General features: G+C 52.1%; 2 protein-coding genes across 2 annotated transcripts in view; one reads left to right on the plus strand and one right to left on the minus strand.

Annotated features, from left to right (window-relative positions):
• hmcn1 (hemicentin 1) overlaps nt 1-18,426 on the plus strand; it is a 111,228-nt gene extending 92,802 nt beyond the window's left edge. Inside the window, 28 exon segments of the mRNA XM_030372183.1 lie at nt 119-253; nt 512-781; nt 1,015-1,205; nt 2,004-2,217; nt 2,407-2,538; nt 2,859-3,049; nt 3,276-3,357; nt 3,436-3,705; nt 4,273-4,443; nt 4,605-4,775; nt 5,126-5,296; nt 5,728-5,898; nt 7,221-7,391; nt 7,628-7,798; nt 7,931-8,077; nt 8,204-8,341; nt 8,425-8,546; nt 8,699-8,936; nt 9,258-9,320; nt 9,846-9,965; nt 10,166-10,300; nt 10,405-10,518; nt 11,478-11,603; nt 11,977-12,105; nt 13,965-14,375; nt 14,520-14,639; nt 15,473-15,599; nt 16,211-18,426. Coding sequence (XP_030228043.1) covers nt 119-253; nt 512-781; nt 1,015-1,205; nt 2,004-2,217; nt 2,407-2,538; nt 2,859-3,049; nt 3,276-3,357; nt 3,436-3,705; nt 4,273-4,443; nt 4,605-4,775; nt 5,126-5,296; nt 5,728-5,898; nt 7,221-7,391; nt 7,628-7,798; nt 7,931-8,077; nt 8,204-8,341; nt 8,425-8,546; nt 8,699-8,936; nt 9,258-9,320; nt 9,846-9,965; nt 10,166-10,300; nt 10,405-10,518; nt 11,478-11,603; nt 11,977-12,105; nt 13,965-14,375; nt 14,520-14,639; nt 15,473-15,599; nt 16,211-16,577 — 4,868 coding nt within the window. The 3' untranslated portion in view covers nt 16,578-18,426.
• arpc5b (actin related protein 2/3 complex, subunit 5B) lies at nt 17,743-20,176 on the minus strand. Its single transcript, XM_030372182.1, has 4 exons — nt 19,881-20,176; nt 19,226-19,298; nt 18,880-19,056; nt 17,743-18,652 (listed from the first exon to the last, which is right to left on the minus strand). The coding sequence occupies exons 1-4, from the start codon at nt 20,018-20,020 to the stop codon at nt 18,590-18,592; spliced, it is 453 nt and encodes a 150-aa protein (XP_030228042.1). The 5' UTR covers nt 20,021-20,176; the 3' UTR covers nt 17,743-18,589.
• Nucleotides 20,177-26,942: the final 6,766 nt, after the last annotated feature.

Genomic DNA, 26,942 nt, shown 5'->3' on the forward strand with positions numbered 1-26,942 from the left:
TGGCTCTAAATCCGAACTAGCCCGGAACGGGCTCCGATTTTGCGGCGGTGTGAAAGGCCCATGTGTGTACTTGTGTCCCCTCCAAGCTAACCAGCGTTGTCCTCTCCGTTGTTGCTAGGCGCTGGCTTCACCGTCCTCCCCACCGGAGCTCTGCTCATCTCCAAGGCCTCGGCAACCGACGCCGGGACCTACATGTGTGTGGCGCAGAACCCAGCCGGGACAGCCCTGGGCAAGACCAAGCTCAGGGTCCAGGGTAGGACACGCACGCACGCACGCACGCACACACGCACGCACGCACGCACGCGCGCGCACACACACACACACACACACACACAGAAGAACAAATAACACTGAAGTTATCGCCTTAACTCCTCCTTTAACACCTTCCCATGTTGCATTGAGAGCCCCCTGAGGTGTGCTCTGGGCTCCGTAACGGAGGAGCCTCCTGTGTCCTCAGTGCCTCCTGTGTCCTCAGTGCCTCCTGTGTCCTCAGTGCCTCCTGTGTCCTCAGTGCCTCCGGCCATCAGCTCCGACGCCGCCCGCTACCTGGCGCCGCTGGACTCCTCGGTGACGCTGCGTTGCCACGCCGACGGCTCCCCCTCCCCCTCCATCTCCTGGCACAAAGACGGCGGTCCGCTGGCGGAGTCCCTGCGGCTGCGGCCGCTGGCCTCGGGCTCCCTGCAGATCGCCTTCGCCCGGCCCGGCGACACCGGCCGCTACACCTGCCTGGCGGCCAACCCCGCCGGCTCGGCCAGCCGGGAGATGAGCCTCACCGTGCAGAGTCAGTCACCGCCGCCGCCTCTGATTGGATGAAGTGACGTTGCCGGGCAACCCCCTGTATTTGCACCCGAGATCTGCTTTGTGTGATATGATCTCAGAATGAAAATGCAGATTTATTTTATTTATTTATACCAGATTTATAATATAATGTGTTCCACCACGCCACTCACACCTTTTTATATTATTGACTCAATGTGGTTCTCTCCCATCCCATCCCGTGGCTCCTCCCCCCAGTCCCTCCCTCCATCAGGGGCGGGGCTCTGGATGTGGCGGTGGTGGCGGGGGGCCAGGCCCAGCTGCTGTGCTCCGCCGAGGGGGTCCCGCAGCCCTCCCTGTCCTGGGAGAAGGAGGGCGTTCCGCTCAGCCAGAGCACCGGGGAGTTCACCGTCCTGCCCTCGGGGGAGCTGCTCCTCGACGCCGCTCAGGTAGCGTTAGCTCTTATAGCTTATAGCTAAGGTAGCGTTAGCTCCCTATAGCTTATAGCTCAGGTAGCGTAGCTCCCTATAGCTTATAGCTCAGGTAGCGTAGCTCCCTATAGCTTATAGCTCAGGTAGCGTAGCTCCCTGTAGCGTATAGCTCAGGTAGGGTAGCTCCCTATAGCTTATAGCTCAGGTAGCGTAGCTCCCTATAGCTTATAGCTCAGGTAGGGTAGCTCTATAGCTTATAGCTCAGGTAGCGTAGCTCTCTATAGCTTATAGCTCAGGTAGCGTAGCTCCCTATAGCTTATAGCTCAGGTAGCGTTAGCTCTCTATAGCTTATAGCTCAGGTAGCGTTAGCTCCCTGTAGCGTATAGCTCAGGTAGCGTTAGCTCCCTATAGCTTCTAACTCAGGTAGCGTTAGCTCCCTGTATCTTATAGCTCAGGTAGCGTTAGCTCCCTATAGCTTCTAACTCAGGTAGCGTTAGCTCCCTGTAGCTTATAGCTCAGGTAGCGTTAGCTCCCTATAGCTTATAGCTCAGGTAGCGTTAGCTCTCTAGAGCTTATAGCTCAGGTAGCGTAGCTCCCTATAGCTTATAGCTCAGGTAGCATAGCTCTCTATCACCCTGTGTCTTTAAAGCTCTCCCATCGTACCTATAGCGCCTTCCTTTGGGTGGTAGAATGTAAAACCTAACCCGAAGTCTTCTGCTCGCCACTTTCTACCTCCTCCCTCATGCTCCTCCTCCTCCTCCCCCCCCCCCCCCCCTCCCCCTCCTCCCCCCCCTCCCCCCCCTCCCCCTCCTCTAGCCCGATGACGCTGGCCTCTACACCTGCGTGGCCACCAACGCGGTGGGGGAGGACAGCCACACGGTGGCGCTGTCCGTCCACACCCCGCCGGTCTTCAGCCGCCTGCCGGAGGACGTGGCCCTCAGCAGGGGGGGGCGCCTGACGCTGGGCTGCGGGGCCGCCGGGGCCCCCCTCCCCAAGATCACCTGGGCCTTCAACAACAGCACCCTCCCAGGTTCCCCCATGACTCCCTGTGTTGTTGCCCCCCTGCATGTGGAAGGGGTCGAGTGGGGTCTTCACAGGATCCCACTGATGACTCTGTTGTCCTTCTAGGTTCAACACACTAGAGTTGTTACGAGCAGTGTGGGGTTATCAGGGGTGTCAGTCCTGAGACGGGGACCAACTGTTGTTCTCCCCCTGTCAGCGCACCACGACCACATGGGCCACAGCGAGCTGGTGAGGGAGCGGGTGACCAAGGAGGACTCCGGCTCCTACACCTGCGTGGCCGAGAACACCGCCGGCACCATCAAGGCCGTGGCCTTCGTCTACGTCAAAGGTGCTTCAATAACAGCATTCAGTGGTTCTGTCTTTATGTCATCGCAAACATGCCCTTCCTGTTCACATGCAGTAAGTTGACTGTGGTTGATCCCTCCCTCTCTCTCTCTCTCTCTCTCTCTCTCTCTCTCTCTCTCTCTCTCTCTCTCTGTCTGTCTGTCTGTCTGTCTGTCTGTCTGTCTGTCTGTCTGTCTGTCTGTCTGTCTGTCTCCCCTCTCTCTCTCTCTCTCTCTCTCTCTCCCTCCCCCTCCCTCCCTGTCTGTCTCTCTCCCCGTCTCCCTGTCTGTCTGTCTGTCTGTCTGTCTGTCTGTCTGTCTGCAGAGCCGCCTGTCATCGATGGGGACCTCCACTCCAGCCGCGTTGAGCCCCTAGGGGGCACCGCCGTGCTGCACTGCGAGGTCCGGGGCGACCCCCCGCCCGCCATCACGTGGAGCCGGGGGGGCATCGCCATGGAGACCAGCGAGCGCGTCCGCCAGCTGACCAACGGCTCCCTGGCGATCTATGGCACCGTGGTACGGGGACCGCCTTCATACCGCGCCTGTGAACGCATCGAGACGATATTAGAGCGTGGGCTCCATATGCAGACGGAGGGCTGTCCTGTTGACCAGCTGAGCTTTGGGCGGTTGAGGGGGCCGTTCTGAGCCCCCTGTGCTGCCGTTCTGAGCCCCCTGTGTGCCGTTCTGAGCCCCCTGTGTGCCGTTCTGAGCCCCCTGTGCTGCCCTGTTCCCCCGTCTGCAGGGCGAGGACGCGGGGAGCTACCTGTGTGTGGCCACCAACGAGGCAGGGGCGGTGGAGATGAGTGTGTTCCTGGTGTTGCAGAGTACGTGTGAACCCTCTGTGTGTCCGTGGCCACCGGTCCTCTGATGATGAGTCGAGACATAACGCCGTCTCCCTGCAGGTGCGCCCAGCGTCACGGTGGAGCCGCTGGAGGCCCTGGTGGACGCCGGCTCCACCCTGCTGCTCCACTGCCGGGCGGGGGGGGAGCCCGCCCCGCTCCTGGAGTGGTCCCGCCACGGCCGCCCCCTGCTGGCCAGCGAGCGCCTCTCCACCCTGGCCAACGGCTCGCTGCGGCTCAGCGGCGTCCAGCGAGAGGACACGGCCGAGTACGAGTGCGTGGCCCGGAACCTGCTGGGCGCCGCGGCGGCCCGCGTGGCGCTCACCGTGAGAGGTGAGGCCCAGAGGGGATAGCATTAGCATTAGCATTAGCAGAGCCTCACCGTGAGAGGTGAGGCCCAGAGGGTATAGCATTAGCATTAGCATTAGCAGAGCCTCACCGTGAGAAGTGAGGCCCAGAGAGGATAGCATTAGCACTAGCATTAGCAGAGCCTCACCGTGAGAGGTGAGGCCCAGAGGGGATAGCATTAGCATTAGCATTAGCAGAGCCTCACCGTGAGAGGTGAGGCCCAGAGGGGATAGCATTAGCACTAGCATTAGCAGAGCCTCACCGTGAGAGGTGAGGCCTAGAGAGGATAGCATTAGCACTAGCATTAGCAGAGCCTCACCGTGAGGTGAGGCCCAGAGAGGATAGCATTAGCACTAGCATTAGCAGAGAGGATAGCATTAGCACTGAACCCCAGCAGTGGCGTTCTGCTGTCGTGGTAGACGGGAATTATGGGAGGGGATTCATCTGTTGGGACGCGCTTCACATATGAGGCAACATGGTTCTAGGTGTGCTTTGGGCTTTATACAGCATCGTACTGTGCGTCTAACCCTCCCGTGGGCGTCATGTTTCCAGTGCACGGCGGCTACGCAGAGTGGACCCAGTGGGGCCCCTGCAGCGTGTCCTGTGGGGCCGGGGCCCAGAAGAGGTTGAGGCAGTGCAACAAACCCCTCCCTGCCAACGGGGGGCGCCACTGTGCAGGGCTGGACTCAGAGACACGCAGCTGTCAGGGAAAGCCCTGCCCAGGTAGGTTTATACATAAATCTGTGCGTGTGTGTGTGTGTGTGCGTGTGTGTGTGTGTGCGTGTGTGTGTGTGTGCGTGTGTGTGTGTGTGCGTGTGTGTGTGTGTGTGTGTGTGTGTGTGTGTTCTCTGAGTCCCTCTCTGAGTCCCCCTCCCTGCCCTCAGTGGACGGGCGCTGGTCCGAGTGGTCCGTCTGGGAGGAGTGCTCTCGGAGCTGCGGCCAGGGCAACAGGACGCGGGTGCGGAGCTGCAGTAGCCCTCCCGCTCAGCACGGGGGCGCTGTCTGCGAGGGCCGGGCCGTGGAGGCCATCCTGTGCAGCGTCAGGCCCTGCCCTGGTAAGTGGTCCCTCCCCTCCGCGGGCCCCCAGCCCCCGGCCCCGGGCCCCGCCCCCCCGGCCCCGCCCCCCGGGGCCCGGGCCCCGCCCCCCGGCCCCGCCCCCCGGCCCTGGGCTGTAGTAACGTTCTCCTCACCACGAGTAGGAATCCTCACCTGCAAATGAATCATTTCTTAATATATGCCATTTCTCAATAATGTAAATTGTTAATTCAAATATAAAACCACACTTGTGTTAATATTAGTTCATTCATTTTTGTGAAATCTTTAGATGATCTTTAAACATTAGCCTGGCTGCGTTAGATCCCCAGCAGCCTGCCGCTCCCTCACTCTCGCCCTCCCCCCCCTCCAGTGGCGGGGAGCTGGGGCGCCTGGTTGCCATGGAGCCCCTGCAGCGAGACGTGTGGCGAGGGCACGCAGAGCAGGCTCCGCCTCTGCAACGACCCCCCCCCGGCCTTCGACGGGCCGCGCTGCGCCGGGCCGGACGCTCAGACCCAGCTCTGCAGGGAGAGACCCTGTCCCGGTAAGAGGGTCCCCGGGCCAGCAGGGTCAGGGGTCAGGGCCGGACCCCCAGCTGGGTCAGGGGTCAGGGCCGGCCCCCCAGCTGGTGGGTGGGGGGACACGCTGAGGAGGACGGGACTGTAGAGAGGGTGGGAGTGGAACATAAAGGAGGGGGACTTCAGATACAGGAAACCCAAGCAGTACATACTGCTCAATGCCGTTGCTCTGCAGTGGAACAGTAAGGCGTCAGAGTGTGTGAATGTGTTACCGTGTGTGAATCGTCCTAGTTGAGGGACAGTAAGGCTTCAGAGTGTGTGAATGTGTTGCCGTGTGTGAATCGCGCCGTGTGTGAATCGTCCTAGCTGAGGGACAATGCCTCATGGATCTACGTTGGAGTCTGGTTGCATGCAGCTCACTCTGTTGAACTGGAAGGAGTCCATCTTTGTGTTTCAGTGGACGGGAAGTGGTCATCATGGGTGAGCTGGGGAGCCTGTGGGGTTTCCTGTGGGGGCGGGACCCGCCAGAGGACACGCCTCTGCGCCAGCCCCGCCCCCCAGCATGGGGGCAGGCAGTGTGAGGGCAGCGACGTGCACACGGACTTCTGCAACAGCGAGCCCTGCCCAGGTGAGTCTGCGTTGGACTCCCACTGTGAACCGTGTTGTCATGGTCTCCCCCTCACTCCCACCTCACTCCCACCTCACTCTCCCCCTCACTCCCCCCCTCACTCCCCCCTCACTCCCCCCCTCACTCTCCCCCTCATTCCCACCTCACTCTCCCCCTCACTCCCACCTCACTCTCCCCCTCACTCCCCCCCTCACTCCCCCCTCACTCCCCCCCTCACTCTCCCCCTCACTCCCACCTCACTCTTCCCTGGGTGTGTGTGTTGGGGTTCGCTCTCCCCCTGGGTGTGTGTGTGTGTTGTGTTGGGGTTCGCTCTCCCCCTGGGTGTGTGTGTGTGTGTGTTGGGGTTCGCTCTCCCCCTGGGTGTGTGTGTTGTGTTGGGGTTCGCTCTCCCCCTGGGTGTGTGTGTGTGTTGTGTTGGGGTTCGCTCTCCCCCTGGGTGTGTGTGTGTGTGTGTGTTGGGGTTCGCTCTCCCCCTGGGTGTGTGTGTGTGTGTGTTGTGTTGGGGTTCGCTCTCCCCCTGGGTGTGTGTGTGTGTTGGGGTTCGCTCTCCCCCTGGGTGTGTGTGTTGTGTTGGGGTTCGCTCTCCCCCTGGGTGTGTGTGTTGTGTTGGGGTTCGCTCTCCCCCTGGGTGTGTGTGTGTGTTGGGGTGGGGTTCTCTCTCCCCCTGGGTGTGTGTGTGTGTGTGTGTTGTGTTGGGGTTCGCTCTCCCCCTGGGTGTGTGTGTGTGTGTGTTGTGTTGGGGTTCGCTCTCCCCCTGGGTGTGTGTGTGTGTGTTGTGTTGGGGTTCGCTCTCCCCCTGGGTGTGTGTGTGTGTTGGGGTTCGCTCTCCCCCTGGGTGTGTGTGTTGGGGTGGGGTTCGCTCTCCCCCTGGGTGTGTGTGTGTGTTGGGGTTCGCTCTCCCCCTGGGTGTGTGTGTGTGTGTGTGTGTTGTGTTGGGGTTCGCTCTCCCCCTGGGTGTGTGTGTGTGTTGGGGTTTGCTCTCCCCCTGGGTGTGTGTGTGTGTTGGGGTTCGCTCTCCCCCTGGGTGTGTGTGTGTGTTGGGGTTCGCTCTCCCCCTGGGTGTGTGTGTGTGTTGGGGTTCGCTCTTCCCCTGGGTGTGTGTGTGTGTTGGGGTTCGCTCTCCCCCTGGGTGTGTGTGTGTGTGTGTTGTGTTGGGGTTCGCTCTCCCCCTGGGTGTGTGTGTGTGTGTTGGGGCCCGGTGTGAGGAGGTACCACTCAGCGGCTCCAGAAGGGGGAGCACGGTACGAGGGGCCGTGGTTCGGACCCAGGGCTCTGGATCAGCGGCCCCTCAGCGGAGCCTGACCCCCTCCCTCCCTCCGCAGTGGCGGGGCACTGGGCCCCCTGGAGCGGCTGGGGCGGCTGCAGCCGGACCTGCGACGGGGGGCAGACCCGGCGCTACAGGACATGTGACAACCCCAGACCGGCCAATGGGGGCCGAGCGTGTGCAGGGGCGGACACGCAGATACAGAGATGCAACACGGACAGCTGCCCAGGCGAGTGTGTGTGTGTGTGTGTGTGTGTGTGTGTGTGTGTGTGTGTGTGTGTGAGTGTGTGTGTGTGTGTGTGTGTGTGTGTGTGTGTGTGTGTGTGTGTGTGTGTGTGTGTGTGTGTGTGTGTGTGTGTGTGTGTGTGTGTGTGTGTGTGTGTGTGTGTGTGTGTGAGCTGAGATGGGTCAACCCTCCTCCATAGGGGTCTGTGGTGTGATTGACAGTGGACCTCTTCTCTGTAGTGGACGGTAGCTGGGGCTCCTGGCAGCCCTGGGGGGGCTGCTCCTCCTCCTGCGGGGGGGGCGAGAGGACGCGGGTCCGACTGTGTAACAGTCCGTCGCCAGGCAACGGGGGCCGACCCTGTCCAGGGGACGTCTCCCAGCTGTCCAGGTGTCACACTCAAGCATGCCCAGGTATGTCTTTGCGGTGTGTGTGTGTGTGTGTGTGTGTGTGTGTGTGTGTGTGTGTGTGTGTGTGTGTGTGTGTGTGTGTGTGTGTGTGTGGACCTATACTCACCGCCCCCCCCCCCCCCCCCCCCTCGCCAGGCGGGCCCCAGACGGCGCGCGGCAGCATCATCGGCAACATCAACGACATCGAGTTCGGCATCGCCATCCTAAACGCCACCGTCTCCGACAGCCAATCCGGGGGCCGCCTCGTCCAGGCCACCATCACCAACGTGCCGAGGACCTTAGGTCAGCTCACACCCCGACACGAGGTTCTGGGGTCTGCGCCCCAACAGCCCCGTTATCTTTAATCAGGCATTAACACCAAGACACTCAATAACCCAAGGGGCCGTCTGTCTGACCTCCGACCCCCAGGCCCGGCCATGAGGCAGCTGGTCTCCCTCCTGACCCCCGTCTACTGGACCGCCGCGCGGGAGCTGGGGGCAGCGGCCAACGGCTTCACGCTGACCGGGGCGCTCTTCAGGAGGGAGACGCAGGTGGAGTTCGCTACAGGTGAGACAGACAGACAGACAGACAGACAGACAGACAGACAGACAGACCGTCCAATCCGCTGACTGTGATTGGATGTTGGCCAGGTGAGGTCCTGAGGATGACCCACATCGCCAGGGGGCGGGACTCTGACGGAGCGATGCTATTGGACATCGTGGTTAACGGACACATCCTCCAGCTGCCCTCGCACGTGGACGTCGCCATCAAGGTGCTGAACACAATAGGAGTCCCAAACCGTAGTAAAGATATCGAATTATGATCAAACTGAAAACTGAAATGATTTGTTGATGACGTACTGTTAACCACCTTACACATCAGAGTTAGAGGAGTTGTTTATACCGGAGCGCTCTGTATCGTCAGGACTACACCGAGGACTACGTCCAGATGGGACCGGGCCAGCTCTACGCTCTGTCCACCCGCATGTTCAGCATCGACCGGGAGAGCGTGCCCTACTCCTGGAACCACACCATCACCTACGACGCCGCCAAGGGCAAGATGCCCTACCTGGTGGAGACCCTGCACGCCTCTGGCATCAAGGCGCTCTACCGCCCCCTGGAGGAGACGCTGGAGTATCACATCCACGCCGCCATAGCCAAGGGTACGTTTAAAAACCTTTCATCCAGTCGTATTAGCTGATGGGAAATCAGGGTATTTCATAACCATTGAAGATGCATATGGCGTCTACGATGTCTGCATATCTTATAGCGGCCACATCAATATTATACGTTTTCCCAGTTAGTTTTTTTTGTTTTTATTTCTCACAAAACCTGAGCTTGGATTGCGCCAGCCTGCCTGTGGTTAAATCAGCGTGTGGGGGGCGGGGCAGGGGGGCCAACACCCTGACGGGCCCCCGGGGGCCTGGTGCGGCTGATTCCCCGCAGTGGTTTGTCTTGATGTTCCCCTGAACGTGTTCCTCCAGGGGACCGCAGTAACCAGTGTCCCCAGGGCTTCCTGCTGGACTCTGCTGGGCCGTACTGCGCAGGTAGGTGCTCTGTGGGTTCTCCTCTGTGGGGTCTCCTCTGTGGGGTCTCCTCTATGGGGTCTCCTCTGTGGGGTCTCCTCTATGGGGTCTCCTCTATGTTGTCTCCTCTATGGGGTCTCCTCTATGTTGTCTCCTCTATGTTGTCTCCTCTATGTTGTCTCCTCTATGGGGTCTCCTCTATGTTGTCTCCTGTATGCTGTCTCCTGTATTCTGTCTCCTGTATGTGGTCCCTTCTATGTTGTCTCCTCTATGTTGTCTCCTCTATGTTGTCTCCTCTATGGGGTCTCCTCTATGGGGTCTCCTGTATGCTGTCTCCTCTATGGGGTCTCCTCTATGGGGTCTCTTCTGTGGGGTCTCCTCTATGGGGTCTCCTCTATGTTGTCTCCTCTATGTTGTCTCCTGTATGTGGTCCCTTCTATGTTGTCTCCTGTATGTTGCCTCCTGTATTCTGTCTCCTGTACCCAGCCCCCCTTGCCTCGGTCAGGGTGGGCTTTCGGTGACATGGACGTTGTCTCTGTGCTCCAGATGAGAATGAGTGTGAGGTGGGGAGCCCTTGTTCTCACAGCTGCCACAACGCCATCGGCTCCTACTACTGCTCCTGTCCCCAGGGCCTCACCATCTCCGCAGACGGACGTAGCTGTCAGGGTACACACACACACACACACACACACACACACACACACACACACACACACACACACACACACACACACACACACACACACACACACACACACACACACACACTCTAGATATGGAAATTATCCGTATATTATAATAAATATGTGAATAATTAAACGTTGTGAATGAATTTATGAATCAACCGCACCCTGCCTCCGACCCAGATATCGATGAGTGTTCCGTGGGCGGGCACATGTGCCGCGGCGACCAGGACTGTGAGAACACGATTGGCTCGTATCGGTGTGTCATGCGCTGTGGGCGGGGCTTCAGGAGAACGGCAGACGGCCTGAGTTGCACCGGTACGATGACCCATGAACAAATGAAAAATCAAAGTTGAATTGAAACATGTTTGCTGAATCTGAGCTTTAAGTCTCTCCGGGGGTTTGGTGTGTTTTGTGTTCAGATGTGAACGAGTGTCAGGAGTCCAACCCGTGTAACCAGCGCTGCCTGAACACCGTGGGCAGCTACCGCTGTGGCTGTGACCCCGGCTACCACCTCAGGAACCGCCGCTGTCTGGGTAGCTGCCCTCACTCACTATGGCCCGTGGAGATGGACTAACGTCTTCTAATAGAGCTTTAGTCCAAGTGACCAGCAGTGAATTAAGATGAGGTTCCTTACTGAGCAGCTAGTGAGCGTCTGGCTCAAGGAAGCTTCCAGCATCTTGAGGGGGTGTGGGGAGACCACCACAGACCGGGGCTGTACCCGCTCTACCCCAACAGAACCCCCTGTGTGTCCAGACCGGGACTGTACCCACTCTACCCCAACAGAACCCTCTGTGTCCAGACCGGGACTGTACCCACTCTACCCCAACAGAACCCCCTGTGTGTCCAGACCGGGACTGTACCCACTCTACCCCAACAGAACCCTCTGTGTCCAGACCGGGACTGTACCCACTCTACCCCAACAGAACCCCCTGTGTGTCCAGACCGGGACTGTACCCACTCTACCCCAACAGAACCCCCTGTGTCCAGACCGGGACTGTACCCACTCTACCCCAACAGAACCCCCTGTGTCCAGACCGGGACTGTACCCACTCTACCCCAACAGAACCCCCTGTGTCCAGACCGGGACTGTACCCGCTCTACCCCAACAGAACCCCCTGTGTCCAGACCGGGACTGTACCCACTCTACCCCAACAGAACCCCCTGTGTCCAGACCGGGACTGTACCCACTCTACCCCAACAGAACCCCCTGTGTCCAGACCGGGACTGTACCCACTCTACCCCAACAGAACCCCCTGTGTCCAGACCGGGACTGTACCCACTCTACCCCAACAGAACCCCCTGTGTCCAGACCGGGACTGTACCCGCTCTACCCCAACAGAACCCCCTGTGTCCAGACCGGGACTGTACCCACTCTACCCCAACAGAACCCCCTGTGTCCAGACCGGGACTGTACCCACTCTACCCCAACAGAACCCCCTGTGTGTGGATCTCTGAGTAACACCCCCCCCCCCCCCCCCGCTGTGTCCCCCAGATGTCAACGAGTGCCGCCAGCGGGTGTGTCGCTCGGACCAGCAGTGCAGGAACACGCGGGGCAGCTACACCTGCACCGACCTCTGTCCCAGCGGGATGACCAAGAGCTCCAACGGCACCTGTGTTGGTTAGTGTTCACCACGGTTAACCTGTTAACTACCTCTTAACTACCTGTTAACCTGTTAAATACCTGTTAACTACCTGTTAACCACCTGTTAACCACCTGTTAACTACCTGTTAACCACCTGTTAACTACCAGTTAACTACCTGTTAACTACCTGTTAACCTGTTAACTACCTGTTAACTACCTGTTAACCACCTGTTAACTACCTGTTAACTACTTGTTAACCTGTTAACTACCAACTACTACTGGGACCCAGTGCATAGAACCTGATGACCTCACCAGGACAATGGGATCATTGGAAATGTGACGCCGTGTTGTTTCTAAATAAACGTTAACACTCAATGACGGCCACATGTGGTTTGTGTTTGTGCTGCAGACCTGGACGAGTGCAGGGACGGCACCCACCTGTGCAGGTACAACCAGGTGTGTGAGAACACGCGGGGCAGCTACCACTGCGCCTGCCCCCGAGGCCACCGATCCCAGGGGGTGGGACTGCCCTGCGTCGGTAGGTCTGACACACACACTCACTCACTCACTCACTCACTCACACACTCAGACTCACACTCACACTCACACTCACACTCACACACACACACACACACACACACACACACACACACACACACACACACGCACACACACACACACACACAGTATTTAGGAAATGTATATTTATGTGAATAATTGAAGATTCTAATTCAGGGTTGAAGTTGAGACAATCACAGAATGATGAATCCATCCACTCTCCAGCTCATGTGTGTCGCTGCTGCCAGCTTCTTCTCTTCCTTTCTCTCTGACCTCTGCTCTAAAGCTCAGAGCTGCAGGCTGTAACTCACGCATAGCAAACGCATGGCCATCCTCAAACCTCCTCCTGCTTCACCGCATCCATTTTGTGCTTTTAGTGTCACCGTTTGGGCAGCTGTTTGTGAATATGAAAGACCAATGCACCAACGTCAGCAAGGCCGGGCATCCATCTAGGACTCGCATTAAGCCCACTGATGTTCGCTGCTGCTGCTCTCACCTCCTATTCTGCCAACAGCTTGCACGGGGTTCCCCTCAGAGCATTGTGGGGTGCAGAGGTGATTTAACATGAGTTGAGAGAGAGGGATGAATGGCAGAGAAACAAGAGTCAGAAGACATGGTTCCTTGAAAGCCATCTACGAACAAAAGACCAGCACCGCACTAAAGACCGCCATCCCTTACTCTCTTTACCGTTCACTTCCTGTCAACCGTCCTATTTCGACCTTTGACCTTCCCCTTTGGGCTCTGGCTACCTACTGGTACTGCTCTGCTTTCTAAGGGCGTCTTTAACGCTGGACATCGATGTCTGTTTGAATGGCATCCATATACGCAACATCCATTCTGTCTGTTCAATTCATTCTACTTCAACTATTGATTTTGATTGATTCAATAATTTAATCTTCAAATCAACAAATTTGAACTCTCTGAAATTCTTTCTTTCGGACTTTCAATGGATTGTCAAACAGGGTGATTGACGTATACCCAATATTTTGTCTCCCCCTCCCTCCCCTCTTCATCTTCTCCCCCTCCCTCTCTCTGCTCCTTCCCCTCCAATTCATCTTCTTCTCTTGACTTCCTCTGTTATTCCTCCTCTCCATGTTCCTCCTCATCTCTTCACCTGGTCTGGTGCTGGTCTCTGGTGCTGGTCTGGTCTCTGGTGCTGGTCTGGTGCTGGTCTCTGGTGCTGGTCTGGTGCTGGTCTGATCTCTGGTGCTGGTCTGGTGCTGGTCTGGTCTCTGGCGCTGGTCTCTGGTGCTGGTCTGGTGCTGGTCTCTGGTGCTGGTCTGGTGCTGGTCTGGTCTCTGGTGCTGGTCTGGTCTCTGGTCTCTGGCGCTGGTCTCTGGTGCTGGTCTCTGGTGCTGGTCTCTGGTGCTGGTCTCTGGCGCTGGTCTCTGGTGCTGGTCTCTGGCGCTGGTCTCTGGCGCTGGTCTCTGGCGCTGGTCTCTGGCGCTGGTCTCTGGCGCTGGTCTCTGGTGCTGGTCTCTGGTGCTGGTCTGGTCTCTGGTCTCTGGCGCTGGTCTCTGGTGCTGGTCTCTGGTGCTGGTCTGGTCTCTGGTCTCTGGCGCTGGTCTCTGGCGCTGGTCTCTGGCGCTGGTCTCTGGCGCTGGTCTCTGGTGCTGGTCTCTGGCGCTGGTCTCTGGCGCTGGTCTCTGGCGCTGGTCTCTGGTGCTGGTCTCTGGTGCTGGTCTCTGGCGCTGGTCTCTGGCGCTGGTCTCTGGTGCTGGTCTCTGGTGCTGGTCTCTGGCGCTGGTCTCTGGCGCTGGTCTCTGGCGCTGGTCTCTGGCGCTGGTCTCTGGCGCTGGTCTCTGGCGCTGGTCTCTGGCGCTGGTCTCTCGCCTCCAGACATCGATGAGTGCGCCCGACAGCCTCCGCCCTGCGCCCACACCTGCTCCAACACCCCGGGCAGCTTCAGGTGCCGCTGCCCGCCAGGGCGCCACCTGCTGGGCGACGGCCAGTCCTGCGCCGGCCTGGAGCAGCTGCCCCGCTACGAGAGCTACGAGAGCTACCTGTACGGCTACCGCGCCTCGCAGGGCTCCCCGGAACGCCTGTACCACAACCTCGCCTCCCAGAGCTTCCACACCCGCGTGGGACAGGAGCGGGGCCCCAGCCCCCGCCGCCCGCGCAGAGCTAGCGGCGCGCGGGGCCCCGGCGGCGGAGCTAGCGGCGCGCGGGGCCCCGGCGGCGGAGCTAGCGGCGCGCGGGGCCCCGGCGGCTGTCCGCGGGGCTTTGAGCCCGGGGCCGGTCGCTGCTTAGGTAACGCAGAGTGGCCTCAGAGGACGAGCTCCAGACAGCCTGCTGCCCCACGCCAAACGACAAAGTTTTACCCTTTTCGTGTGTGTGTGTGTGTGTGTGTGTGTGTGTGTGTGTGTGTGTGTGTGTGTGTGTGTGTGCGGGCAGACATCAACGAGTGTGAGGTGCAGGACGCCTGCCAGCACGAGTGTGTGAACAGCGCTGGGAGCCACCGCTGTCTCTGTCCCGCCGGCTACCGCCTCATGACCAACGCCAAGACCTGCCAAGGTGAGGGGGGGGCGGCTCACCTGCCAATGTGAGGGGGGGGGGGGGGGGGGGCTCAACTGCCAAGGTGAGGGGGGGGGGGGCTCACCTGCCAATGTGAGGGGGGGGGGGGGGGTCTCAACTGCCAAGGTGAGGGGGGGGGGGCTCACCCGCCAATGTGAGGGGGGGGGGGGGGGTCTCAACTGCCAAGGTGATGGGGGGGGGCTCACCTGCCAAGGTGAGGAGGGGCGGGGCTCCACCTGTCAGGGGAAGGAGGGGCGGGGCTCCACCTGTCAGGGGGGGGCGGGGCTCCACCTGTCAGGGGGAGGAGGGGCGGGGCTCCACCTGTCAGGGGGGGGCGGGGCTCCACCTGTCAGGGCGGGGCGGGGCTCCACCTGTCAGGGGGAGGAGGGGTCCCCCCGTCGCCCCGTAGCTGCTCATCGATTGGTCGTCAGCTGCAGCCCTCTGCTGTGCGGGGCCAGCTGTCAGTACGGCTCATGGTGGGAGGTATCGTATTATATATATATATATATATATATATATATATTAACTATTCAACAGCCCCTATGAATACAACGACACACAAGGGCATGCATCACATTAAACAATGGAGTCCATAGTCCAACATGGACGTCTCCCGGAGGATATGATTGAGTCTAGTTGTAACCCTGTCCCTCTCAGTCTCCGACCAGACAGAACACTTCCCAAAGCACCGTGCTCAATATTCCCTCCATGGAGATCAGGGGCGTGGTACTGAATAAGATGGTGCTCAACATCCCCAAAATGATCTTGAGACTGGTAGTAATATTGTCTTATAAGATCACTGTTATTGAGTAAATGTGTTTTTTGTGTCACAGATATTGATGAGTGCCTGGAGCAGAACATCCAGTGTGGCGCCAACAGGATGTGCTTCAACATGAGAGGAAGTTACCAGTGCATCGACACGCCCTGTCCCCCCAACTACCAGAGAGATCCAGACACAGGGTAACCATAGAGCTGCTTCACTGAACCCCCCACAGTGAACCATTGGCCCACCTACACACATATACACACACACAGTGAGGCACACAATGTGACACACCATGTCATTATAAAGCTACCAAACAATCTATACGTCTCCCTCATAGGGAATCATTTGCTTCTCTTTTTCGTAATCCCGCACCACCACCACTACACATGATACACTCTTCACTATGGACCTGTGACTGCGGCATCACGCTTTGTTCACGGTGCTGTGAGAATATAGAAGAGTCAGTACGGGTTTAAAGTGACGTGAGCGTCCTTCAGCTGTTGGTGAGATGCCTTTCGAGGCCACTGCGCCTGTCTCTGTATGTTCCCGCCCCCAGCTCATTTCCGGCCAATCAGGCCCTCTCTTCCCTGACTGGTGGGGGGGTCCATGTGGATTGGGTGGTTTTTCATATTCCTCATGCTTTCACCCATTTCCATGTTCTATCTAAACTCTCAGACCTACAGCACCTTCAGGGTAGGTAACACCAGATGCTTCTCTTTTCCACATATACCATTTGCAACCAGTTCTTTTTGATCAAAGACACGCCCTTTAATGCGCTGGCTTCCCCCTGTGCCTGGACCCGTAGCTTCTGCCTGAAGAGCTGCCCCCCCAACGACCTGGAGTGCGCGCTGAGCCCCTACGCGCTGGAGTACAAGCTGCTGGCGCTGCCACGGGGCATCGGCGCCGCCCAGGACCTGATCCGGCTGGTCGCCTACACCCAGGAGGGCGTGATGCACCCGCGCACCACCTTCCTGGAGGTGGAGCCGGCCCCCGCCTCGCCCTTCGCCCTGCGGGACGAGCACCTGAAGGGGGTGCTGTTCACCACCCGGGCCCTGCAGGAGCCGCGCACCTACCGCATGAGGGTCCGCGCGCTCTCCTACAGCCAGGAGGGGGCGCTGGAGTACCAGACAACCTTCATCGTGTACATCGCCGTCTCCACCTACCCGTACTGAGAGCCCTCTACCGCACGGCGGGGGGGGGGGGTCAGACCGGGGGCTAGCCCCCTTCAGCCAGTAGTCTGACGGGGGCTAGGGCCCTAACCCTAACCCCAGTAGTCTGACGGGGGCTAGGGCCCTAACCCTAACCCCTGTTGTCTGACGGGGGCTAGGGCCCTAACCCTAACCCCAGTAGTCTGACGTGGGCTAGGGCCCTAACCCTAACCCCAGTAGTCTGACGGGGGCTAGGGCCCTAACCCTTAACCCTAACCCCAGTAGTCTGACGGGGGCTAGGGCCCTAACCCTAACCCCAGTAGTCTGACGGGGGCTAGGGACTCCTTCACCGGCCCCCGGAGCGTCTCACGGCCCACCGGTCTGTTGGGAGAAAGACTTCAACAGAAACCAGCAGGACACTTCTCCCTCAGGACTCTCGGACGTGTTATAATAATAATAATAATACTTCATTATATTTAAATAGCGCTTCTCAATGACCCAAAGACGCTTACAGTGAAGGGGGGGACCTAACTCACCACCACCAGTGTGCAGCACCCACTTGGGTGATGCACGGCAGCCAATCTGCGCCAGTTATCTTATCTAATGTGTCTCCATGCTGTGCCTTAAATAGGAGTACTTATTGGCTGCCCTAAGGCTGCTCTCATTCTATTGGTGCACAGCCGACCCTGGACTGTAGGCCCCTCCCTGCCTCACAGCGATGTGAATACCTATTTTACATCTTATTAACTTATTTGGATTGTGCTTGAACAGGGCAATACAACACCAAATTAGGCAGCCCTGGATAGTTAGTAATCAAAGCATAATAATTACTTAATTAGTGTTCAGTGGTTCCAGGAGCTATGTCCCATATCCTCAGGTAGTCCAGGTCAGCACGGGTCCAATAAGAGAAGCACCGTGAGAGCAGATCAATCATGTGCCTTAATATTCCATCAGCAGCCAATTATCGAGATGTATTGTATTTTTATTATTTGTATATAGCGTTTGCTCATAATGTATTGCTATAATGTACTGTATCCAATTTTTTTATAAAAGAAAAACACTCCAATTGAAAATTGTGCCTGTATTGCTTTTATATTAAAACAGTTGCACAATTTAACAACAGTTTTGCATTCTAAATGCTATAAATCTTAAATGCCAATAATAGTTTGTTCAACATACACACATCTCATGAGCTTTAATACTTTTTATTGTTTTGTCAGAAAAGCATAAACATAAAAAAAGAAATAAGGCAGTTGGTCCATCATGCTTTTTGTCACTTGCTAGATGTGCACAGATTGAAAATATCCGATAACAAAAGTAAACTGACATTTTTCATTATTTTCCTTCACAATAATGTGCAACACTAGCCATTACTGCAGTGAAAAGGTATTTCATTATTTCAACATCTGGATGTATCGCCTGATTAAAGTATTAACCGATGTGGTAGAAAACCATTACCGATTATAGAATATACTTTTGAAAGTAATTTACACATGACTGAAACATTGTGGCCTTGTCAAAGTTGCTCTCCTTTGGAACTGAATTGGCAGTGAGCTGGGACCAAAAGGAACCGTGAAACTAAACTCCTAGTAGCGTGATGGTAGTTAATCGCATGAAAACAAACCGTATTCACATGTTAGATTGGATTGTACTCAATTCAAATGTGCAGCAATTAACCAAATAATTACCATCTACAGTTGTGAACTGAATACACACACAGCAATCAAGGCGTATGGGTGTGTTTATGTGTGTGTTGGGATGCAGACTAGACAGTATAATCCCATTTTCTCTTTCCTTTATAAATATATATCCAGATGGCTGAAGAATAGATCATAAACTGTGGCGGGGTTCATGCGATAGCGTATTGCCAAGAGATACAAGAGCAAAACAAAAGACCCTCACATGACCGGTTAAGTTTTGGGGGCATTTTTCTTTTACATTTTACTTTTGAATGTTATTCCCCCCCCCCCCTGTGATAAATCCACCAGAACCTTGCCGCCTGCATGTTTCACTGGCATCTTCCTCTTGGTCCTCAGTTACACAGTCTTCCTCGCGGTCAGCACCCTGACGATGCAGCCCACGCCCCCAGCCGAGAGTGCCTGAGACACGGGGAGAGAGAATCCCTGTTAGGCGCGCTGCTACTGGAGGACATGCATGGCTATGACTTGGTTATTAAGTCTGCTCCTATTCGTCACTCCAAAACCCTGTCACACATGTTTCCCACGTCAGCCTTTGCATTGTTAACATTTTCTTATTGTTTAGTTTTGGCCAAGGCATCAAAATGCTGGTGCAGCAGAGATGATTAGGTTTCATTAAGAGACGCTACCTTCTCGTGCCATTGCAGCAGGACTGCGCTGCTGTTTTCAGAAGGCCTCTCAAAGCCCTTGTAGATGTACTTCATGAGCAGGTCCACCCCGTTCTTGTCCAGTGACTGCACCCCCTTCTCGATGTCACTGCTCTTGAAGGAGCTGAGCACCTTGAGAACAAGACCTTCTGCCCGCTCCTGCTCAGAACCCAGGAGAAAGAGGAGGATGAGATAAAGGGATAAACTCTTCTCCCTTGTTACCATTGTGTTCCAGGCTGAACCTTGGTACATGTTGAATATGTTTAGTCTAATGAGGGCTGTGTTATTGTGATAGGTCCGTGGTGGTCACGTTGCTACCCACACATACCTTAACGTTCTGGTTCTTGGTGTTGATGGGGGGATTTTTCAGCACTGCCTGCAGTGCTTCCATAAGATTTCCTGTGGAAAAATCGTTAAGGAGGACAACGTTCTGCAATGAGCTGAAGACGGACATGAATTAAAGAGTGAACTGACCTGCATCCTCTCAAGTTGTCGCCGTTTTTTTAAGTAAAATCACTTATAATTACAATTAGCTTTTTTAGTACTCGAGCAACAGGCCTGGTCTCGTAATGCCGAGGTTATGAACATTGATGATGCGAGTAAAATAGGCTTTATACTTATAAGGAATTGAATTGCTGCACTTCCTCATCGGACGGTCATGGGCGTCTACGATAAAGGGATTATTCTCTTGACACACTTTTCCTTACCCTTAAAATGTTGTTAATTTAAAGTTCAAACACCTATGTAAAGTCCGATACTTCCCCACTGATCATCTAAGCATCTTTGGAATGTGTGGAGGACAGGTCTGGACGCGACGGCCTCCAGATCCCAGGTCCTGCAGAGACTGAAGCGGACGAGCTGCACAGACTTCAGATACACTCGGGTTAACCCTAACCCGGACTAAATGCTTCACCATGACCCGGTTCATCTCTGCAGATAGGCCTATGGAAGTGGAACTGAATCATGCATAATTGAAAGGATATTGTCTGATCAGCGAATCCACCTCCGCCTCGTCAGGACCCAGCTGGTTCTCTCCTCCGTCCTCCTCGTCGACAAATTTGTTTTCGTCGTATTCATCCACATCTACTCGCCTGAAGCGGTCGGACACGGTATTCTTCGACATTTCGGACGGCCTATATGTGGTATTTTGATTACAATTGTAGAATTACACCTCGAGTTCGGCCTTCGGCAGTCTTCTCTTTGCCTGGCAGCTTCGTTTCCTGTCAATTACTTCCGCATCCACCTCGCCGCACCGCGTTCAGCATGCGTAATGACAAGATACGCCGCGCCGTGCGTCAAACCCACTCTGCAGGCTCCTGCCTCAGCCAGCAGAGGGCGACGCAACCTAAGAGATGTACCGGAGGGAAGCACACACACACACACACACACACACACACACACACACACACACACACACACACACACACACACACACACACACACACACACACACACACACACACACACACACACACACACACACACACACACACACACACACACACAGATACTGCCCTTTCACGCACAGAGATTGGAATGTAGATAGATGGCAAGAGACAAAACGTGGCCTTCAACGATGATCTGTGGTGGCTACCATTTTACTGCTGCTTGTGCATGCGTGTGTTTGCGTGCGGGTGTGGTGGAATAATTTACTTTAAGAGCCAGTAAACCTATTTTTCACCTATAATCCTAACACTATGTGATTAAAAAAAACTATTGGCAGAAAAGACCCTCAGAAGAGGTCCTCAGACGTCAAGAACAGCAGGCCACCGTTCAGGGTTTTGGGAGGAACATCGGATTTTACCCCTTTCTTCTCTACAATGGAGATTTATTTCAGTAACAGTGATAAAATGGACTTTATACAACGGGTGGCTTAAATCCAGCGATCTGATTGGTTCCTAACTGTTGTATAATGAGCGTATACACAACTGCTATGACTGCCAATCATTTTGTGAAAGTTGACGTATCACTCCGCGCCTGGAAGTAGAAACGGTTACAATGTATACAAGTAGTTGTATAAAAGCAATAGCACAGTTCACTGAAGCCTAAAAATATGTTGAATGATGAGAGGGTATATATATATTTTTTTAAAATAATCTCCCCAGAAAGTACTATAAAATAATATGTTCGGCGCTTTTATTTAATTTTTAGTCGACCCTGGCTTGCCTCTTCCGGCTGAGTTCGTCTGGAGGGGCAAGAGGGGCTCTAGCCCCACCAGCCCAATGCAATGTGATTTGCATTGGGCTGGTGTTTCAAATGGGATTTGAAACATTGAAATGCGCATGCTCAGAGTGTTTCTCTGTTGAAGTGGACGGAGATTATTTGGTTTACTGGTGGGGCTAGCCCAATATGTCCATGGTGTGGACTTGGGACCGTTAAATATCCCAGGATGCATTTCGCATTTCGCATTCCTGTTTTAAAATATCAGTGTGTAAGCTATAAAATAGGCTATATAGGAACATTTTAAAAGTATAACAAAGATGGAGGCCTATTCAACATATTTGCATACTATTATTTTAAAATGAAATAGGGGTTTTGTTTTATATAATTTGTTTATCGTATAAGTCGCTGATGGAGGAAACCCATCGCAACGGAAATCCCGATCGGATCCATCTGAGTGTGTGTGTGTGTGTGCGCGTGTGTGCGTGTGTGTTTCTATTCTATTCTATTCTATTCTATTCTATACAGTGTTACCCTTTAGGTTTCATTTGATAAAAACGACAGTGTTACCCCTTATATTTTATTTGACAAGGACACTTTTTTTTTTTTTTCAAATATGTTTTTTTTCATGACGACCAATAAAATACAACAGTGTTACCCCTTATATTTTATTTGACAAAGACAACAGTGTTACCCCTTATGTTTTTTTTCATGACTACCAATAAAAAACAACAGTGATACCCCTTGTGTTTTTTTTTCATGACGACCAATAAAAATACAACAGTGTTACCCCTTATGCTTTTTTTCATCTAGACCTATAAAAAACAACAGTGTCACCCCTCATGTTTCATTTGATAAAAACGACAGTGTTACCCCCTATGTTTTATTCGATACATTTCGACAGTGTTACCCATTATGGGATTTTCATGACGACAGATAACAAACGACAGTGTTACCCTTTACGTTTCATTTGATAAAAACGAAAGTTTTACCCCATATGTTATTTTCCCATGATTACTGATGAAAAACAACAGTGTTACCCCTTATATTTTTTTTCATGACGACCAATAAAAAAACAACAGTGTTACCCCTTATGTTTTATTTGACAATTACAACAGTGTTACCCCTTATTTATTTTTTCATGACGACCAATAATAAACGACAGAGTTACCCCTTATGTTTTTTTTCATGACGACCAAAGAAAAACGACAGTGTTACCCTTTACGTTTCATTTGATAAAAAACGAAAGTGTTACCCCTTATGTTTTTTTCATGACGACCAATAAAAAACAGCAGTGTTACCCCTTGGGGTTTTTTACATGACGACCAATAAAAAAGAAGTGTTACCCCTTACGTTTTTCTTCTTGACGACCAATAAAAAAGAAGTGTTACCCTTTACGTTTTTTTTCTTGACGACCAATAAAAAACTACAGTGTTACCCCTCATGTGTTTTTTCATGACGACCAATAAAAAACGACAGTGTTACCCCTTATGTTTTTTTTCATGACGACAAATAAAAAACGACAGTGGTACCCTTGACGTTTCATTTGATAAAAACGAAAGTGTTACCCCATATGTTATTTTCCCATGATTACTGATGAAAAACAACAGTGTTACCCCTTATATTTTTTTTCATGACGACCAAGATAAACAAGAGTGTTACCCCTTATGTTTTTTTTCATGAAGACCAATAAAAAACTACAGTGTTACCCCTTATTTATTTTTTCATGACGAACAATAAAAAATGACAGTGTTACCCCTTATGGTTTTTTTCATGACGACCAAAGAAAAACGACAGTGTCACCCCTCATGTTTCATTTGGTGAAAACGACAGTGTTACCCCTTATGTTTTATTCGATACATTTCGACAGTGTTACCCCTTATGGGTTTTTCATGATGACAGATAAAAAACGACAGTGTTACCCTTTACGTTTCATTTGATATAAACAACAGTGTTACCTCATATATTTTTTTTCATGACGACCAATGAAAAACGACAGTGTTACCCCTTATGTTTTTTTTTCATGACGACCAATAAAAAACATTAGTGTTACCCCTTATGGTTTTTTTCATGACGACCAATAAAAAACGACAGTGTTACCCCTTATGTTTTTTTTCATGACGACCAAAGAAAAACGACAGTGTCACCCCTCATGTTTCATTTGGTAAAAACTACAGTGTTACCCGCTATGTTTTATTCGATACATTTCGATAGTGTTACCCCTTATGCGTTTTTCATGACGACAGTGTTACGCTTTTCGTTTCATTTATTTTTCATGACGACAATACATGACTACAGTGGTACCCCTGTCAACGTTTTTGCTGGGATCCGAGCCGGAGCTGTTTAGAGTACTAACCTCCGAACTTATCAATGCACCATCAAGACACCGAATAGGGTCATCACAATGGTTATACTTGACTTTATAATTCGCATGAAATAGAAATAAGAGTCTTCCAACAGAGTACATCAACCGGACTTGAACCCCGGTCTCCAGGGGGTTCGCTCACAGCTCTCTCCACTTCCCACTAAGATTTGTAATTTAATGTTGTCTGAGGTTATATATGACAGTGGAATAGAAATGATAGCATTACGTTTAAAATTAAAGATATTGCGTTTTCCACAGAAATTGAGACGCGGTCTTCAGTGGGTTAGGCAGAGTGCACCCCACTGCACCACTGAGGCGATAACATTACACAATAACCAATCATCAATAAAGAGGATACACATGACATTAAAATGTATGTGTGTATTTCTATTATTTCCCTCATGTTTTTTTTCATGACGACCAATGAAAAAAAACAGTGTTACCCCTTATATTTTATTTGACAAAGACAACAGTGTTACCCTTTATGTTTTTTTCATGAAGACCAATAAAAAACAACGGTGTTACCCCTTGTTTTTTTTCATGACGACCAATAAAAAAAAAACAGTGTTACCCCTTATGTTTTTTTTCATTTAGACCAATAGAAAACAACAGTGTCACCCCTCATGTTTCATTTGATAAAAACGACAGTGTTACCCCCTATGTTTTATTCGATACATTTCGACAGTGTTACCCCTTATGGGTTTTTCATGACGACAGATAAAGAACGACAGTGGTACCCTTTACGTATCTTTTGATAAAAACAACAGTGTTACCCCTTATATTTTATTTGACGAGGACAATTTTTATTTTTTTTTAAATGTTTTTTTTCATGACGACCAATAAAATACGACAGTGTTACCCCTTATATTTTATTTTACAAGGACAACAGTGTTACCCCTTATGTTTTTTTTCATGACGACCAATAAAAAACGACAGTGTTACCTCTTATGTTTTTTTTCATGACGACCAATAAAAAATGACAGTGTTACCCCTTATGTTTCTTTTCATGATGAACAATAAAAAACAACAGTGTTACCCCTTATGTTTTTTTTCATGACGACCAATAAAAAACAACAGTGTTACCCCTTATGGTTTTTTTCATGACGACCAAAGAAAAACGACAGTGTCACCCCTCATGTTTAATTTGATAATAACGATCTTACCCCCTATGTTTTAATGGATAAATATCGACAGTGTTACCCCTTATCTTTTTTTCATGACGACAGATAAAAAAGGACAGTGTTACCCCCTATGTTTTATTTGATAAAAACGACAGTGTTACCCCTTGTGTTTTTTTTCATGACGACCAAAGAAAAAAAACAGTGTTACCCCTTATGTTTTATTTGATAAATATCGACAGTGTTACCCCTTATGTTCATTTCATGACGGCCGATAAAAAACGACAAAGTTACCCCTCATGTTTTTTCCATGTTGACCAATAAGAAACAACAGTGGTACCCCTGTCGACGTTTTTGCAGGGATCCGAACCTGAGCTGTTTAGAGTGTTAACCTCCGAACTTAACAATGCACCATCAAGACACTGAATAATGTCATCACAATGGTTATACTTGACTTTATAATTAGCTTGAAATAGAAATAAGCGACTTCCAAGAGAGGACATCAACCAGACTTGAACCCCGGTCTCCAGGGGGTTAGCTCACAGCTCTCTCCACTTCCCACTGAGAATTGTAAATTGATATTGTCTGAGGTTATATATGACAGTGCAATAGACATGATAGCATTACGTTTAAATTGTGTGTAAAAAACATTGTTTTTTTCATGACGACCAATAAAAAAACGACTGTTTTACCCCATATGTTTTTTTCATGACGACTGACAAAAAACGACAGTGTTACCCCTCATGTTTCATTTGATAAAATCGACAGTGTTACCCCTTATGTTTTTTTCATGACGACCGATAAAAAACGAGTTTTACCCCTAATGTTTCATTTGATTAAAACGACAGTGTTACCCCTTGTGTTTCATTTGATTAAAACGACAGTGTTACCCCTTATGTTTTTTTTCATGACGACCAATAAAAAAACAACAGTCATAGATCGCTAACTAGCAGAGAGTTGTGAGCACTTTCCACCCTTTTCAGTGGAGGAATTGGACTCCCCAAGCAATGTTATACTTAAAAGGAGCAAGTAAGCTGCATATTAATTTAGTCTTTCGGCCTGTAGCATATAAACAAGGTGAAGCAACTGCCATATTTCTAACTGCATTTGAAGTAGACATTGAGACTCACAAAAAATGGACGCTATAGGACAGTGATCATGATTTGTCTCAATATCAGAATAACAACAATGGGTCAAATAGCAATGGCTGGTGGAATGGCCATGAAGTAGGTCTGTATATGCAGTGTAAGCTTGTCCATGCCCTGCAAGTCAGGATGTAGGCTATGAATCTGAATGAAAAGCAGGTAAATAGGTAGTGGCCATCCCCAAAATGCAGCAGAATACAGGAAATCACATCTATTAAATTCCAAAAAAATTATGGGGGGGGGGAGGGGGGAGAACCTCAGACCCCCTGTCTATTACTGTGCCCCACCAACATGTTTGATCGCCAGCCGCCACTGAGAATGACCAATGGAAATAATTCTCTGCACAATTTGAATTGTGTTTAAATATGCAACAGTGGTCATTTTTTTAGCCAATTCATGTTAAACAATGAGGGTTTTGAATGTCGGGTCGGGCCTTTGATCAAGCGTTTGTGTTTTTTTTGTTTTTGTTATCATTGCTTTATTGGCCTAATTTGAGGAGAAATCTATGCCATAAACAGACATTTTATAGGGGCGTTCCAGTCTGCGTAAACGGGAACCCCCACCACACGAGAACGCCCATTTGCGTCTGCAGTGGGATGATATTGAGGCGATGTAGAGACTAACGAAAGCTTAGGCACACGGTGAGTGAACTGCTCCATAGGATAAATTGCCGGCGAGCCGCTCTAGCCGAGCCTTCTCTCGGAGGGACGCTAAAGTGTGTTGCATAGCGACCGTCGTGCATTTTGAAGGCAGCCAGGAGGGACTACTTTTTTGTATTCTTCAAAAAAACAGCTATTTTGATTTTCTTGTTTTTTTTCAAATGTAGTGTGTCTATGACTTTCGTTTGGCCATAATAGTAACCGTTGTATCAAAGCGATAGCTCACTTCAGTCTGTGGTGAGCTATTGCTTAAATATTACAATGTTGACGAACCTATGAGACATATTACCACGTTTAAAACAGGGGTTGTGTCTGTAGGGTAAGGGGTGATAGTGGGGGGTGTTGGTGGGGGTGGGGGGGTGTGGTGAGGGGTGATTGTGAAGGTGATGGAGGGGTGATAGTGTAGGTGACGTAGGTGATGGAGGGGTGATAGTGTAGGTGACGTAGGTGATGGAGGGGTGATAGTGTAGGTGATGTAGGTGATGGAGGGGTGATAGTGTAGGTGACGTAGGTGATAGAGGGGTGATAGTGTAGGTGACGTAGGTGATGGAGGGGTGATAGTGTAGGTGACGTAGGTGATGGAGGGGTGATAGTGTAG

The sequence above is a fragment of the Gadus morhua genome, chromosome 12 (genome assembly GCF_902167405.1).
Source record: "Gadus morhua chromosome 12, gadMor3.0, whole genome shotgun sequence".
NCBI classification, from domain to species: Eukaryota; Metazoa; Chordata; class Actinopteri; order Gadiformes; family Gadidae; genus Gadus; species Gadus morhua.

Bases quoted from the DNA above. Each gene is read 5' to 3' on its own strand.
- arpc5b (XM_030372182.1), bottom strand. From the start codon at position 20,020: ATGTCGAAGAATACCGTGTCCGACCGCTTCAGGCGAGTAGATGTGGAT. The intron at 19,057-19,225 runs GTATGTGTGGGT...GGTTCTGAGCAG, and splicing joins CCAAGAACCAGAACGTTAAG to GAGCGGGCAGAAGGTCTTGT. The intron at 18,653-18,879 runs GTAGCGTCTCTT...CCCGTGTCTCAG, and splicing joins TGCTGCAATGGCACGAGAAG to GCACTCTCGGCTGGGGGCGT.